The 15,961-nt window shown below is 43.5% G+C and overlaps 1 protein-coding gene across 1 annotated transcript in view; it reads right to left on the reverse strand.

Annotated features, from left to right (window-relative positions):
- The window catches only part of STK40 (serine/threonine kinase 40), a 1,174,020-nt gene that overhangs the window by 862,779 nt on the left and 295,280 nt on the right, over window positions 1-15,961 (reverse strand). Inside the window, exon 4 of the mRNA XM_044089696.1 lies at window positions 9,937-9,989. Coding sequence (XP_043945631.1) covers window positions 9,937-9,989 — 53 coding nt within the window. The remainder of the gene's footprint in view (window positions 1-9,936; window positions 9,990-15,961) is intronic.

Raw genomic sequence — 15,961 nt, forward strand, 5'->3', positions numbered from 1 at the left:
AGTCCCAGGAAAGCTGCCAAAGTCCTGTGTCATCCAAAGTACAGTTGTGTACACTTAACATAAATGTAGATGTTAGCGTGTATTCACTGTTGCAGTCATCACATTTGGGTTATCTGCTTGCAGTAGCCCTCAGTCGGCCTGATTATAAAAGTCTTGGGTCCTGCAATCGGTTGCCGTCTCATCTTCCGTGATGTCAGGTAGTCAGGGGTATAAAGTATGCAGCAGACGCCATTAAATAATTTTTTCTTGCCCCAGATGTCAGGTGCCCCCCTAATGGGAAGCAATTAAATATAAATATACAAGGTTACACCTCCAACAAAAAAGCAAATACACCAAAAAGCTTTTAAGCATAGTAAAGGAGAGAAGAGGTATAGCCAAAAGAGGTCAGGGGGCTGGAGGGAGGGTAACCAGGACTGCAACAGTGAATACACAGTAACATCTACATTTAGTACATTACACTTGCATCTACATTTATGGCACGCCTCTGCCCACCAAGGAACTCTAACTGTAGGCAAGGTATGATAGGGATCATTGGTTCTAGATCCTGAGAATGTTGACACCATAGACTTTTTAGATACCACTGTAGTTTCCTCATATGCAGTCTTGCATATGGAATTAGTAGAATGCACAAGGCCATGAACCCCAAGGCTTTCAGTATTTGCCTTGCAGACACAGCAGGGTTTTTGTGGCCATTAGTTTGAAGTAAGTTGTCAAATGAATTTTGTTTCTCTGGTGTGAGGAAAGCCATCTGGGAAGTTGTGTTCAAGCTTGCTCCCAGGAATAAAATTGGTTGACAGGGTACCAGATGTGATTTCTTTTCGTTTATGGTGTACCCCGGACAAGTTAGCACCTTTTGTACAAATGCCAGATGATTCAGAAGTATGTCCTGGCTTTCTGCCTGAATTAGACAATCGTCCAGGTATGGGTATATTTGAATATTTCTTTGCCTGAAAAATGCAAAGATTAGAACTAGGCACTTTGAATACCCTGGGTGCATTAGATAAGCCAAAGGGCAGAGCAGAGAACTGACAGTGCATGTAGCCTGTTTGAAGCGTAGGTATCTTCTGCAAGACTCCCTGATTGGGATGTGCAGGTAGGCTTCCTTTAAATCCAGTGTTGCCAATCAGGCATCTTTGCCTAGCATAGGAAGTAACTGGTGAAGAGTTAGCATCTTGAATTTTGGAAACACCAGGTGTTTAATATAGAAAGGTCCAGGATAGGATGCCATGAGTTGTCTTTTCTGGGTACCAGGAAAAGAGTAGAAACCTTGTCCCTTTTCCTCTTCTGGTACAGTTTGAATAGCCTTTATGCTTGAGAGAGGGGGTACTTGCTTTTGAGCCTCTGCCCACTGATTTGGGGGTAGATCTGACCAACCATTTGGGGTTGGTAACATGTGGAATAGAAATCTGTATCCTTGGGAAACTATATTTAAAACCCATTTGTCCTGAGTAATTGTTCCAGTTTTTTGCCTGCAGAGCAATCATTCCCCCTAAAGGAGCAGTCAGTTGAAAAGTGCTTGGAAGTTTTAAAGCTAAGTCATTGAGATGGTTTACCATGGGGGGGTAGTCTTACTACTCCCCGATTTGGAAGTGGGAGCCCCCACTGCTTAGCTCTGTGTGCACCCTGGGACTGAAGTCTGGGTGTTCTGCTGGTTCTGGGTTTGGACTGAAGGCCTGGTAGAGTCTGGAAAAGACCAATTCTTAGAGGGCCAATGCCTACTAAATCTTGGAGGCTGTACTTGTAGGAAATCTAACAGTTTGCACGGATTTAGCTTTTCCTCCATCTGTTTAAGAACAACTTCTGCTTTTTTGCCAAAAAGCGGTCCTGATTCCAGGGAGCATCCAGCAATTTAGCTTGAACATGGTCTGGCAAAGATTGCTCCTTAAGCCAAGCATGCCTTCTAAGTACAGACCCAGTGACAGCAGCACTGCAAGATGCCTCTAGTGAATCAAAGCCACATTGCAAAGTATGCTTTCCAACTTGTTCAGCAGAATGCATTAAATCCTGCAAATCTTTATTTTCAGCACAATCAGGAATCAACATAATTTTTCTGTTTAAGCAATCCAATAATATGCTGCTGATACTTTAACTTTTGAAACTGGCAGTTTAAGGCCCTAATGGCCAAAGTTGCAAAAGTGTATACTTTCTTACCCCATCTATCCAGCGCCCTGGAGTCTCTATCAGAGGGGACAGGATTTCTGGCAGCAGTAGCCTTAATGCCCTTGGGTCCCTGTGAAATGGTTTCAGGATCCGCATTAGGATTTTAAAAAGGAACTTGAGAGAGTCAGGAACCCTTTAATATCCATCAGGTTTTCTGGGAGCAGGAGGTAGAGTCAGGGGCCAAGCTAGATTCAGGAAAGGCATCATCAACAATGTCTAGTACAGGAGGGATAGCTAAAGGCCTGTGCTGGGGCAGGAGTAAGAAATCCCTAAGCCTCTTTTTAGAATCAGAGTAATCCTGGCTTTCCCAGTGAAAGTGCTCCCTAAGAGTATGTAGGGTTTTACCAAAAAGAGAAATCCTCTGGGGGGGAAGCAGAGGGAACAGAGTCCACTGCATCAGAATCCTCATGGGTAGATAAGGGTAAATCCTGGTCATCAGAGGAAACAGAACTTTCAGAATCCTGGTCAGAAGTATTATAAGCAAATTCAGTCCTAGATCTCTCAGAGGGGAAAGGTTGGCTTCCCCTGATTAAAGTAATAAGGTCTTCAGCCATTCTTATATTTTTTAGGCATAGAGGCCTAACCATGCTGTCTGGGCGTCAGTTTTCTAGGCTGAGGAAGTCTACTACTGTGGAGACGAAAAGTGCTTCATTTTAATAAATCGGTGTTGATACAAGTGTTGCAGTACCAGTGGTCGTTTTTGGATTTTTAGTTCTCTAGGCACAGTTCGAGTTTTAGGCCTTGAAGAAGAACATGGCGTCAGTTTAATATGCAAGCCAGTAGGGCTGAATACACCCTCAGAAGCCGGTGCCTGCACAGCGGCTCCGGACCCATCCAAGGTAGAGACATCCGCAGGTTCCAGAGTTGAAGCATCTCACGGCATACCGGACTCCGAATGGGTCTCAGTTGAGGCCTGCGAATCTGAAGTAGCAGGTATCAGGGGCTGCTAAAGTGCCTCACTGAGTACCGGTGAACTGGCGAATGGCTTAGAAGCGTCATCGGCAGCTTTGGATCTAGGCTGTCTGTATTTTTGCATTTTTCGGAATGTTGGTAGTCGGATGGCTTACCAAAGACATAGCTGGATAATTGAACAGAGTACCAAAATATTTAGAGGCGTAAATATACCGACGACGAATACTTCGTTGCTTAAATAAGGCACAAAACCGACAGTGAGGTATGTCGTGGTCAGGGTCTAGGCAAGGAATACAGTACGAATTAAAATCTTTGTGAGGCATTTGCTTTCCACAAGAAATACAATTACTGACTTTTACTGACTTCGGTTTAGAGCAAGAAAAAGTTTCCCCAAAGGGGTACTTAACTTTACTTGAAAACTGCTAGTACATAACATGTTTGTACAACCTGGTGATAAATTAAATGTACATCCTGCTTTATGTGGTACCTTCCCTTGTGGAAGGAGTTCAGTCTGTCCTAACAGTCAAATCTTTTGAAAAAATTAATGGTATTAGATTTTGTTCCATCTGTGTATTTGTGTATTACTACTTCTTCTTTCGGCTTTTCCCAGTTCGGGGTCGCTACAGCGGATCATCTGTCCGCTCATGATTGGCAGTGGAGTTTTACGGTGTCAAGTTGCCAGCCCGGTGCCCAACCTTCCACAGAAGGCACATACATGCACACACTCACACCTAGGGCCAATTTAGAGTGCCCAATCCACCTACTGCAGGTCTTTGGGATGTGGGAGGAAACTGAAGCACCCGGAGGAAACCCACACGACCACAGGGAGGACATGCAGACTCCACACAGAAAGCACTCCAGCCAAGAATCGAATTAGAGAACCTCTTGCTGTGAGGCAGCAACGCTAACCGCTGCATGACCGTGGCCGCCCGTATTCATGTATTACTAAATCAGTAATATATGTATTGTCATGCCCCTGTAATTTGTTTTATACAGGGGAAACAAAAAGAGTTTTTAATTTACGACTCCAGGAACATGTTAGGGATATATATAAAATAAAAATGTTACAAGTCCTGTAGCCCTACATTTTAATCTCTGTCATAACAATGATTCCTCTTTATTAACAGCTTGTATTTTGGGACAAGTTATAGATAAAGATGAGGGGAATATAAAAAAAAAAATTGTTATATAAAGAAACCCTGTATATTTTAAAAGTTCAATACATTGTCTCCCGGAGGTTTAACTAATGAGTGCAACTGAAGGGTTTTTCTTTAAAAGTTTTTTAAATAATTGATTGTGTAATTATGTAATTAAGTGTAATTGTTTGTGTGTATGTGTATGTGTATGTATATATATATATATATATATATATATATATATATATATATATATATATATATATAGATATAGATATATATATATATATATATATATATAGATATATATATATATATATATATACATAGATATATATATAGATGTCTATATCTATATAGATGTCTATATCAATCAGTGTTATGTGGTGATTATTTTCTTACTCCATGAAGACTGGTTTATGCCTAGGTGCTAGAGTTAATTTGTTATATACAGGATTCGTGGCGTGATTTGTCACAGCTCATTGACTACCTTAGGCATGAAGGACGGTTTGGTCCTTAGGATCAACTCAATCCTTGTAGAAAATGAGGAAAGGTGGGGTGGCCATGAGGGGCTGGAGCTGACACTCTCCTAGTTGATGTCAGGGCCACCAACAGCACAGTCTTCCAAGTGCAATATTTTAGAAAGGCTTTTGATGCTGGTTCAAAAGGGGCAACAGTGAGCTTCTCTAAAATGTAGTTCAGGTCCCATGGTGGTGTAACCTGTCTCCTAGATGGCCTGAGGTGCAACATTCCCTTAAGGAATAACTTCACTGGAAGTCAGGAGGCAGGACGAGGGTCAAGAGACAGACAAGCCGAAATAGCAGCTAGGTGGGCCTTCACAGGAGAATATGCCAGCCCTGATTGCAGCAATTCACACAGGTAGGACAGCACTAAAGGGACCTCTCCTTGAAATGGGTCTAGCTGTCTGAAGACACCAGATGGAGAATCTTTTCCATTTAAAATAAGATCTCCTAGTGTTGGGTTTCCTGGCCTTCTGCAGGACATTAAGCACTTCCTCAGTGTAAAGGTGTCTGAAAGGGATCAAAACCATCTCCCACAGGGCTAGGGTCAGAGATTTTAAGTGGGGATGGATTAGATTTTCCTTGCCCTGTGTAAGCAGGTCCACTCTATGAAGTAACTTGTAATGACTGCTCCTGGCTAAATGCAGGAGGAGGGGAAACCAATGCTGTCTTGGCCAAAAGGGAGTTACCAACAAGATTTTTGGTTTGTCCTGCTGAATTTTCAGCAGAACGTTTTTCAGGAGTGGGAAGGGGGGAATGCATAGAGAAACATCCCCTTTGACGAGATAGAAAAGGTGTCCATTGCCCTCGCTAGGGGGCTGAGTGCCCTTGTACAAAACAGTGGAAGTTGTCTGTTCAGAGGGAAGGCAAACAGATTTATAGAGTACCCCACTTGTGGACTATATCCAGCAACACATCCCTGTGTACCATCCATTCGTGGGATTGTGACATGGACCTGTTGAAGGTGTCTGCCCGAGTGTTCTGGGCTGAAGGAATATAGACTGCCTGCAGAGTGACTGTGTTGGGACTGCCGAGTGACTGTGTTGGACTGCCAATTCCCAGGCCTGGAGTGCAAGTCTGCATAGCAAGTAAGACTGTTCCCCCGTTTGTTCACATACCAGAGAACTGTAGTGTTGTCTGTAAACAACTTCAGGGGACCCTGCTTCAGAATGTGCTGGAAGGCCCTCAGAGCATGGATGATAGCCCTCATTTCTCTGATGTTGACGTGCTCCCACCTGAATGGACCTGTCCATGTGCCTTACACTTCAAGCTGCCCACAGCAGCTCTCTAGCCCTGGTCTAAGGCATCTGTGTACATCTCCTGGACTGGGGTGATGAGTTGTAATAGAAGTCCTGGGTTGAGAGAAACTTGATCCAACCACCAACAGATCTCCTTCCTTAGGCATGGTATGAAAGGAATGTTGTGGTCCAAGGGGTGGGAGTGTTGGGTCCATATGGACCTCAGGTACCACTGAAGTTTTCTCATGTGGAGTCTTGCCAGTGGCAGCATGGGTATAGTGGAGGCCATATGTCCTAGGAGTTTGAGACTGTCTCGCTGTCATAGCAATGTCGTGGAGGACAGACAACTATTGCTTCAGACTTTCCACCTTTTGGGGTGGAAGGTATGCCCTCATAACATATGTCCTTATTTTACACCCCAGGAAAACTTGGTGCTGTGAGGGGTTTAGTTTGGACTTGGGGAATATTGATGTTGAACCCCAGGGACTGCAAGACAGAATGACTTTGTAGATGGATTTGTAGGGAAGTGGAACAACTTGCCTGGATCAGGAGGTTGAAAAATATCAATCCCTTGGACCCTGCAATAGACCATCACTGGAGCCAAACACTTGGTGAATACCCTTGGAGCAGTAGACAGTCCCAAAGGGCAAGGCAGAGAACTGAAAATGCAAGGAGCAGACAGAGAATTGTAAATACTTCCTGTGGCTGGGCCTTATGGGAATATGTAGATATGCATCTTTGAAAGCCTGAGGCATTAGCAAGGAAAAAAAAAAGTCTAGAGCATGAGCATGCGAGAAGTGGGTACTTGTAGAAAAAGACTGAGGTGACAGAGATCCACGATGGGTTTCCATGGACCATCTTTCCTTGGGACTAGGAAAAGTCTGGAGTAAAAGCCCTTTCCCTTTTTTGACAGAGGGACAAGTTGGATAGTCCCTTGAGAGAGGAGGCTGTCTAAGACTGTCTGTAAAAGGGGAAGCTCGTCCTTCGGTGGTTGTAGGATGCCTCTTAAGGAGGGAGGAATGACCCAAGTCATGAAGTAACCCATTTCTGTAACGGACAAAACCCACTAGTCTGAGGTAATGCTTTGCCAGATGGGAAGACAGTGAAAGAGTCTTTGGGATAGGGGAATGTAATCTGGGGGCAGGTAGTCGCAGACTACCTGCCTTGTCCTGAAACTGAGATTTCTGAACTGGAGTTTGAGCAGGCCTGGAAGGAGGCTACTGTTTCCTGGAGCTCTTTTTGCTCCTAGACTGAAGGGGAGGAGCAGAATGTTTCCTGATGAACTGTGTCCTGGTGGGATAATTCCTATGGAATTTAGGTATTAGGAACACAAACAAATGTTTTAAGTCTTAATTCCTTCCCTTTTTGCTGGAGAATTTTGAAAAACTCTGCCACTTTAGCCCCAAAGGGGGCAGAATTGTCCAGGGATGTATCCAGAAGTTTAGCCCTGACACCATCAGGAAGGGTTTGGAGTCTCAGCCAAGAATACCTTCTAAGCACTGAGGCAGAAGTTGCAGATCTGGCCGAGGCCTCTGCAGCATCATAGCTGCATCTGATTGAGCGCCTTGCTACTTGAGAGGACAAGGAAATAAGGCAGGAAATTTAAGCCTTAGGAGGAGAGTCTGGGAGATCAGCCAAGAGGTTAGAAACATGGGTCAAAATGGCCAGGGCATACTTTGACTTGTGTCTGGTAGCTGACTGCCCTAAAAGCCAAGGCGGCAGATATGTATACTTTTTTGCCAATGCATTCCATGATTTTAATGTCCTTAGTGGGAAGGACAGAGGTGGAGGGAACTAATCTGGAAGATTTGTCTGCAGAGACTGAAACAGTGCCAGAGTCTGCAGCTGGGCATTCAATTAGAAATTTGGCCCCTTCTGGGGCCTACTAGAATCTGTCAGGCCTTCTAGACTGGTGGTTGAGAATCAGGGTTTTGAGAGGCTTCACTGAAGGCATCCAAAAAGGCTGGTAAAAACTGGAGGGATGGCCGAAGGTGAAGGGGTGTCCATTTGTACGAGTTCATAGACATTTCAGTGGAATCTCATTTAAAAAAACTCTCATTTTAGAGATGGTTTCACCACATGTGAGGTCCCCTCCTGGGGAATCTGCCTCAGCAGTGTCCTCCTCAGGGATGCATACCGGGGGGGGGGGGGGGCATAGGAAAGGGAGTCCTCTGAGGAGTAATCTAAAGAGTTCTCAGCATCAAGAGAATGAGGATATTCAGTCTGAGGCCCACTTCTGATAACTGGAGGGGGCCATGAAAGCATTAAATAAGCTTTGAGAGACAGATTGCCAATCAGGCAGGCTTTCTAAAGGAGAATAGACATGTTTTGTCTTTTGTTTCCTTTTTAAAGAGGTAAGCCTGGATGGAGTAGGGCTTAAGGAGGGCCTAGGTTTGGACTAAAGCACTGAAGGACCAGTCTGGACGTCTGCTGCAAGCAGACGTTCCCCCTAATTGTTGGCACGTGACATCTGCAAAACCTCCACAGACGTGCTTTCAGCCCTAGGTTCTGCGGCCTCCTGAATGGTACCCACCTATACCTCACTCGGCTGGTTCTGTTTCCAGGCAAATATCGGCCACAGGGGAAACGTCAGGTGGAAGAGGTGCAGCAGTAGGTGCAGGCCTGGAAACATCGGCCTTCTTTTTGGAGGCTCAACGGTCTGATCGTGCAACCCCTTCCATCGCCAGAGCCAGATGTTCAAGATGCTAGTTTTCTAAGTAGATGTTTAGGGCATGCAGATGACTGTGAAGAGTCTTGAGAATGAAGGCCTGACAAATCGCACAGGTTTTATGGTTGTTGCTGGGCCCTAGACAGAAAAAGGCAAAGATCGTGGGCATCTTTATGGTAGATCTGAAATCCGCACCTACGCTTTCCTTTCTTGGATGACATGAACCTAAGCAGGCATGCTGTGACCAAAAAGAGGAGGAGAAAAATGGCCCCATCGAGGTAACTATATTAATTCTGAAGATCCATAGAGACAGCAGGAACACCTGATGTTCGACTGGCGGCAGAGAGGTTCAGAGGAAAGGTACGTACAGGCATCACTTTTATGGCCCACGCACACTATGGCCAACATCCAAGTACCATGCAGTGACTAAAGCTTTTGTTTATAGGCCAGACGTTCGGGAAGCTAAGCAGAGGATAACTCAAAGGTTATGAATACTGAAACATGGGAACAGAAGGACATCTGGAGGTGGACCCTAGAAATAAATAGAATCTGTGGGAACAATAAATGTCCAATGATGTTCAGGAGGAGTGAGTTTTGAAGGAAGGAGTTGAACACTTTGCAGAGTGTCAGATTGCAAATTGTGAAAAAGGAAACGTGCATCATACAGCAAAGAAAGGTACCCAATGTAATGCCAGTTCTTGAGAGAGGAGCTCTGCAGAAGAGGAAAGACAAAGGCAGAAGTGAGGGGAGAAGAAGAGGTGGAGGCCAAACAAAGACTGGGAATAAAAGGAGGAGGAGTTATCCATAATGGACTTTTCTTACAGCTGTACTGTTTTGCATGTTTTTAGTACAAGAAAGTCCATTATCTGTGACCTTTAGTACACAAGTCACTAGTTAATCCTCCTCAGTGTACTGTGGCTATCACAAGAACAAACCCCTGATGACAACAGCCCAAGAGTCAAAGTACACTGATTTATTATATTAACTGCAAAAAATTAAGCAGCATAGCTCAATATTTCAAAAGAGCTACAGCCCCCGAGGACAGAACAATTAAGTTTTTGTTTGATTATACATATCCTACTCTATTTTCTTCTCCCTGACAACCAAACAAGACAGGAGCTCAATACATCAAATAAACCTCTGTACACGAGTTCAACAGATCACAATGCATTACTGCAAACAAACTGCAAGACGTTTTATTATACATCAAGTTGTAATCAAAGAATTTTAAAGGCCTTCAAAGGAGTAAAACTAAATAATGAAATTTAAAGAAATAGGAATATTAAAGTACCATGACTTACCTTTTATTTAGCACCATGTTTCCTAATTTCAGGTCTCTGTGCACAATATTTTTCTAGAAAATACAAAATGTCTTCATTATTCTAATTCATATATAGCGAACACGCAATAATTTCAAATGAAAAAAATGCAGCACCTTCAAAGATCAATAACTAATGAGGTAATTAAAATAAGCACATGTATTTGAAGGCAGTTTAAAAATGTCACTTTCAAAACAAATACTTTACCATGCTAGGTTACTTCAATTCATATGTATGTATGTCACTGTCTAAAACAACTAAGGGTACTAAGTTGCTTCTAATGTGAGTAGAGTAGCATGTAAATACGTGCAAGTGTAAATACTGGGTACTGTACATTTTTTCATACAAGTTAATAGCAGAACTGCAACTTCTAAATTACTATTTGTTAAGCTATCTCTGCAAATCAAAAGTTTCCAACCTGTCTGCATTCTTTTAAAGAAAGTACATGACAAGATATTTAGTATTGACTGTCCTAGTATACTAGTACCACACACTTTTATTAGACATTCGTAATTACCAAGTCAGTACAAATGTTACTTATGATATGGAGCTTTTCTCCCTGGACCATCACTGAAAAGGGCTTCACCCAGTTGAACTTTCACATTGAACATAGGCAAACAAAAACAAACTACAGTCAAGAGACGTACCCAGTATGACGACAGCTTAGCTCCTGCAGAAGTTAAGTTGGTCCTCCAGGACGACCCTTTGCTTATTTGGTTCCTTTCAGCCTTTCTAGTCGGTCAGTACTCCTTCCATCTTCAATGAACCTTTGCTCATTTTTCCATGAAAAAGTACAGTTGTGAAAAATCTTACCATAACAATAGAAGTCTTTCTCTTCACTGCTGTAGTATTCTAAACAGAAGGGGTCTCCCTCCCAGTGCAGCCCGACGCTCAGCCAGTATACCGAAATTCTAATGATCTTGTATGTGCCATATGTCATACTTAAGCTCCCCATATAGAACACAGGGCATAAAAGGGACGTACAGATGCAGCTACCCAGAACTCAATTGCCCCAAAAGAGAACAGTCACCAAAGAAAGAACAGCTATGTAAAATCTTACCATAATCATAGATGTCCTTCTCTTCTATGTTGCAGTATTGTTCACATATGGGTTGTATTACGCTCCACGACCCAAAATCCAGCCTGTACACAAAAGCTTAATGCCACTGTCTCTATGTGGGACGTCGCACAAAGGCACAGAAAACATCAGCCATAAAAGGGATGCCCGCATCTACAATCCTCAGGATAAAGTAGCCCCATGAGGGAACAAAAATCCACAGGGAGTATAAAAAGAGTCATCCTAGTAAAGAGCAAGATGTAGGGGGAAGGTGGGTGGGACAGAATACTGCAACATAGAAGAGAAGGACATCTATGGTTATGGTAAGATTTTACACAACTATTCTTCTTCTTTTGGCTTTTCCTTGTTAGAGGTCGCCACAGCGGATCACCTTGTCCGCTCATGATGGGCAATGGAGTTTTACATTGTCGAGTTGCCAGCCCGGTGTCCAACCTTCCACAGAAGGCACACAACACATGCACTCGCACCTAGGGCCAATTTAGAGTGTCCAATCCACCTACATCATGTCTTTGGGATGTGGGAGGAAACCGGAGGAAACCCACGTGACCACAGGGAGGACATGCAGACTCCAGCACAGAAGGCACCCCAGCCGAGGATCGAACCAGAGAACCTCTTGCTGTGAGGTGATGACGCTAACCACCACGGCCGCCCTATTTTACACAACTATTCTATGTTCTTCTAATTCAGTGCTGCAGTATTCTGTACATATGAGTGCGCAAAGCTGAAAGGGAACTCTGGGAGAGGGAAGAAAGGATGACTAAGCAGGAACATTTTCCACAAATCCATGCAGGAGTGCCCTGGCAAATCCTGCCCTGAATCTGGATATATTATCCAATTTGTAATGTTTTGTACAAGTATGAAGAGAAAACCAAGTAGCAGCTTCCAAATTGGATTGGACATCCAGTCCTTTGACGTAAGCCCCTGAGGATGCAACTGATCTGGTGGCATGGGCCTCAACACAACAGGATAAGGATTTTCCATGAAAATCATAGCAAAACACAACGATCTTAGAGATCCAAGCAGAAATATTTTGCTTAGAAACAGGTAAACCCAGCATCATAGGAGGAAAAGAGACAAAACATTGATCAGATTTCCTAACAGACTTGATTTTGTCAAGGTAGAATCTGAGTTGTTTATGTACATCCATGGAATGCAGAATCCTCTCACTAGGAGACTGAAGAGAAGGGAAAAAAAAGTACTGGATAAACTGACTCAGACAACTCAATGACCACTTTTGATATAAAGGAAGGATTAGTTCTCAAAGACACTATTCTTGTGAAAAAAAAAAAAAAACTTGTGTGAAGCCATTAATGCCTGAATCTGAGAGACCCTTCTAGCAGAGGTTAAAGCTACAAGAGGTACTGCTTTCCAAGTGCAAAACTTTAGAGAAGCAGAGGCTGCTGGCTCAAAAGGGCACTGAGTAAGCTTCTCCAACATACGGTTGAGATCTCAAAGGGAAGGAACTGGTTTCCCGGGAGGTTTTGTGTGTAGGATTGTCTTTTAGGAAAAGCTTAACTTCTACCCTGGAAGCTAAGGGGGGAATTAAAGACAAGCAAACAAACAAGGCTGAAAAGTGGACCTTGAATGTAAATAAGAAGCACCACTGTTAAGCAACTTACACAGGCATACCTCTGAACTGCACAAGATTTTCGCAGAATGTCAAGATTTTTGCCTCATTTTTGGCCTGTTTTTCATAAAATTGTGGTTTTCTGGCAAATCATTAAAGACTGAAGTTAGAAAATAATGAAACATTGAAGTTTCAGACTTCATACACTTCAGAAAATCTATGCTAATGCAAAAAGGTACAGTCGTGTACACTTACCACAAATGTAGAGGTTAGAGTGTATTCACTGTTGCAGTCATTATATTTGGGTTATCTGCTTGCAGGTAGCCCTCAGTCGGCCTGATTATCAAAGTCTTGGGTCCTGCGTCGGTTGCTGTCTCATCTTCCATGACGTCAAGTAGTCAGGGGTATAAAGCATGCAGCCGATGCCATTACATCAGTTTTTCTTGCCCCAGATGTCAGGTGCCCCCCTTAATGGGAAGCACTAAAAAAAATACACACATATATATATATATATATATATACATATATACATATATACATATATATATATATATATATATATATATATATACACACACACACACACACACACACACACAGAGATTATACAAGCAAATACACCAAAAAGCTTTTAAGTATAGTAAAGGAAAATAGAGGTATAGCCAAAAGAAGTCAGGGGGCTGGAGGGAGGGTAACCAGGACTGCAACAGTGAATACACTCAAACATCTACATTTATGGTAAGCTTACACAACTGTACTATGTTCTTCATGTTTCACTACTGCAGTCATTACATTTGGGCAGATTCCCAAAGCCAAGGATGGGAGGAGGAAGTTGGATAGCATGAGGACCAGCTATAAGGCCCAGCAAGACTGCAATGGCAAAGCCAGCTCTGGATTTAGAGAAAATGGGTAAATAGTAATGCTTGGTGAAAGTATGTACAGAACTCCAGGTAGCTGCTTCTAGGATGTCCCTGGTAGGGACACCTCTGAGAAAGGCTGTAGAGGTAGATGGAGCCCTGGTTGAATGGGGTCTAATCCCCGGTGGGATAGGTTTTCCATGGTGCTTATAGCAGAAATGAATGCAATGGCCTATCCATTTAGAAATAGTTTGCTTTGAAATAGCCTTCCCCTCTGCCCCTGCAGCAAATGGCACCAGCAGTTCAGATTTCCTTTGAGGTTTAGTACTGCCAAGTAAAATCTAAGTTGTCTGTGCACATCTCAGGAGTGCAGTATCTGTTCCCCTTTGATCTGCGGATTAGAAAAGAAGGTTGGCAAATGAATGAACTGATTAAGAGCCACACTGGATACCACCTTGTGGCATGAGAGAGAGATTGGCCCTGAGGGACACCCTGTCCGCATGAAAGATGATGAAAGGCTCCACTGCCATAAGGGCCTGTAATTCAGATACCCTTCTTGCTGAAGTGATTGCTAAAAGGAAAGTTGTTTTCCCAAGAAAGGAATATTAACTCTGCAGTTGCAGCTGGCTCAAAAGGAGGAAGAGTGTTTTTCCAATACAAAAGTTAAGGTCCCAGGCTGGAGTTTGAGGCTCTACTGGGTGGTCTTGAGTTTTTGGCCCCTCTGAGGAACTGCTTGAGCAGTGGATGAGAAAAGAGGGGTGGTTCCGTGTTGTAATGAGATGAAATGGCTGAGGTGTGAATTTTGGAGTAAAAGGAAAGGCCCTTGTGAAGCATCTCAGTAAAGTATTGAAGAATCTTAGGTAAATTGGGCGCTGCTATGGCCATCCCTTGAGTTTTGTTCCAGGCACAGAATCTTTCTATTTTTCCGCATAAGATTTTCTAGTACTAGGCCTCCTTGCCTCCAAAATGACATCCAACACTTGTTTACTGAGGGATGGTAATGGAGAGATTACGCAATTAGCCAGGCTGCCAGATCCAGGGTTTGAAGCTGGGGGTGCAGAATCTGGCTCTCCTGCTGAGACAGCAGGGTAGAGGTCTGAGGCAGGTGCCATGGGGCCAGCTGTGACTCTCTGCGCAAGAGGGGGTACCAGTGATGGCGTGGCCAGTCTGGTGCAATCAATATCATCCTTGGTTTGTCCTGTTTGATCTTTAGTAGTACTTTGGAGAGGAAGAGGAGGAAAGGCATAAACTGATAGATTTTTTTCAGCTGAAAAAGACAGAGCATCCACTTTCCAAGCTTGTTTGTGAGGAGTCCTTGTGCAGAATTTGTCCAATTGGTAGTTCTGGGGGGAGGCAAATAGGTCTATATCTGGGCTCCCCCATTTGTCGATGAAGATTTTGAAAGTCTGTGGTTCCAGTTTCCACTCGTGTGGGTCCATGAGATTTCTGCTTAGTTCGTCTGCCAGTGTACTTAGTTTTCCTAGCATGAAATGAGCCTGTAGATGCACTTGGTAGCTCAAGGCTGTGTTCCACAGAGCCATGGCTAGTCTGCAGAGGGGGTAAGAATGGGCACCCCCTTCCTTGATAATGTACCACATAACAGTGGTGGTGCCCATCTTTACATTAATTTTTCTGGAAGAATGTGGTCCTTGAAAGCTGTCAGAGCATTCTGTACAGCTAACATATCTTTTGGATTGATATGCAGGTGCATTTGACTTTGGTTCCATTTGCCCTGAATGCACTTGCCTGCCAGGTGAGCCCCCCATGCATAGTCTGAGGAGTCTGTTAGGGTTTGGGCGTCAGGGGGTCGAGTGAATGGTAGTCCCTCGTTTTGGTGGCAGGCCTCTGCCCACCAAAGGAATTCTAACCGTAGGCAAGGTATGATAGGAGTCATTACTTCTAGATCCTGAGAATGTTGACACCACAGGTTTTTTTAGATATCATTGTAGTTTCCTCGTATGCAGTCTTGCATATGGAATTAGTAGACTGCAAGAGGCCATGAACCCCAAGGGTTGCAGTATTTGCCTTGCAGATAGCAGAGTTTTTGTGGCCACTAGTTTGAAGTAAGTTGTCAAATTAATTTGTTTTTCTAGCGCGAGGAAAGCCATCTAGGAAGTTGTGTTCAAGCTTGCTCCCAGGAATATAATTTGTTGACAGGGTACCAGATGTGATTTCTTTTCATTTATGCTGTACCCCAGACAAGTCAACACCTTTTGTACAAATGCCAGATGATTCAGAAGCATGTCCTGGCATTCTGCCTGAAGTAGACAATCGTCCAAGTATGGGTATATCTGAATATTTCTTTGCCTGCAAAATGCAATGACTGGAGCTAGGCACTTTGTGAATACCCTGGGCACAGTAGGTAAGCCAAAGGACAGTGCAGAGAACTGAATGTATGGAGCCTGCTTTGAAGTGTAGGTATTTTCTGCAAGATTCCCTGATTGGGATGTGCAGGTAGGCTTTTTAAATCCAGTGTTGCCAACCAGGCATCCTTGCCTATCATAC

This window comes from Protopterus annectens, chromosome 1.part1 (genome assembly GCF_019279795.1).
Source record: "Protopterus annectens isolate FY-2018-M chromosome 1.part1, PAN1.0, whole genome shotgun sequence".
NCBI lineage: Eukaryota > Metazoa > Chordata > Ceratodontiformes > Protopteridae > Protopterus > Protopterus annectens.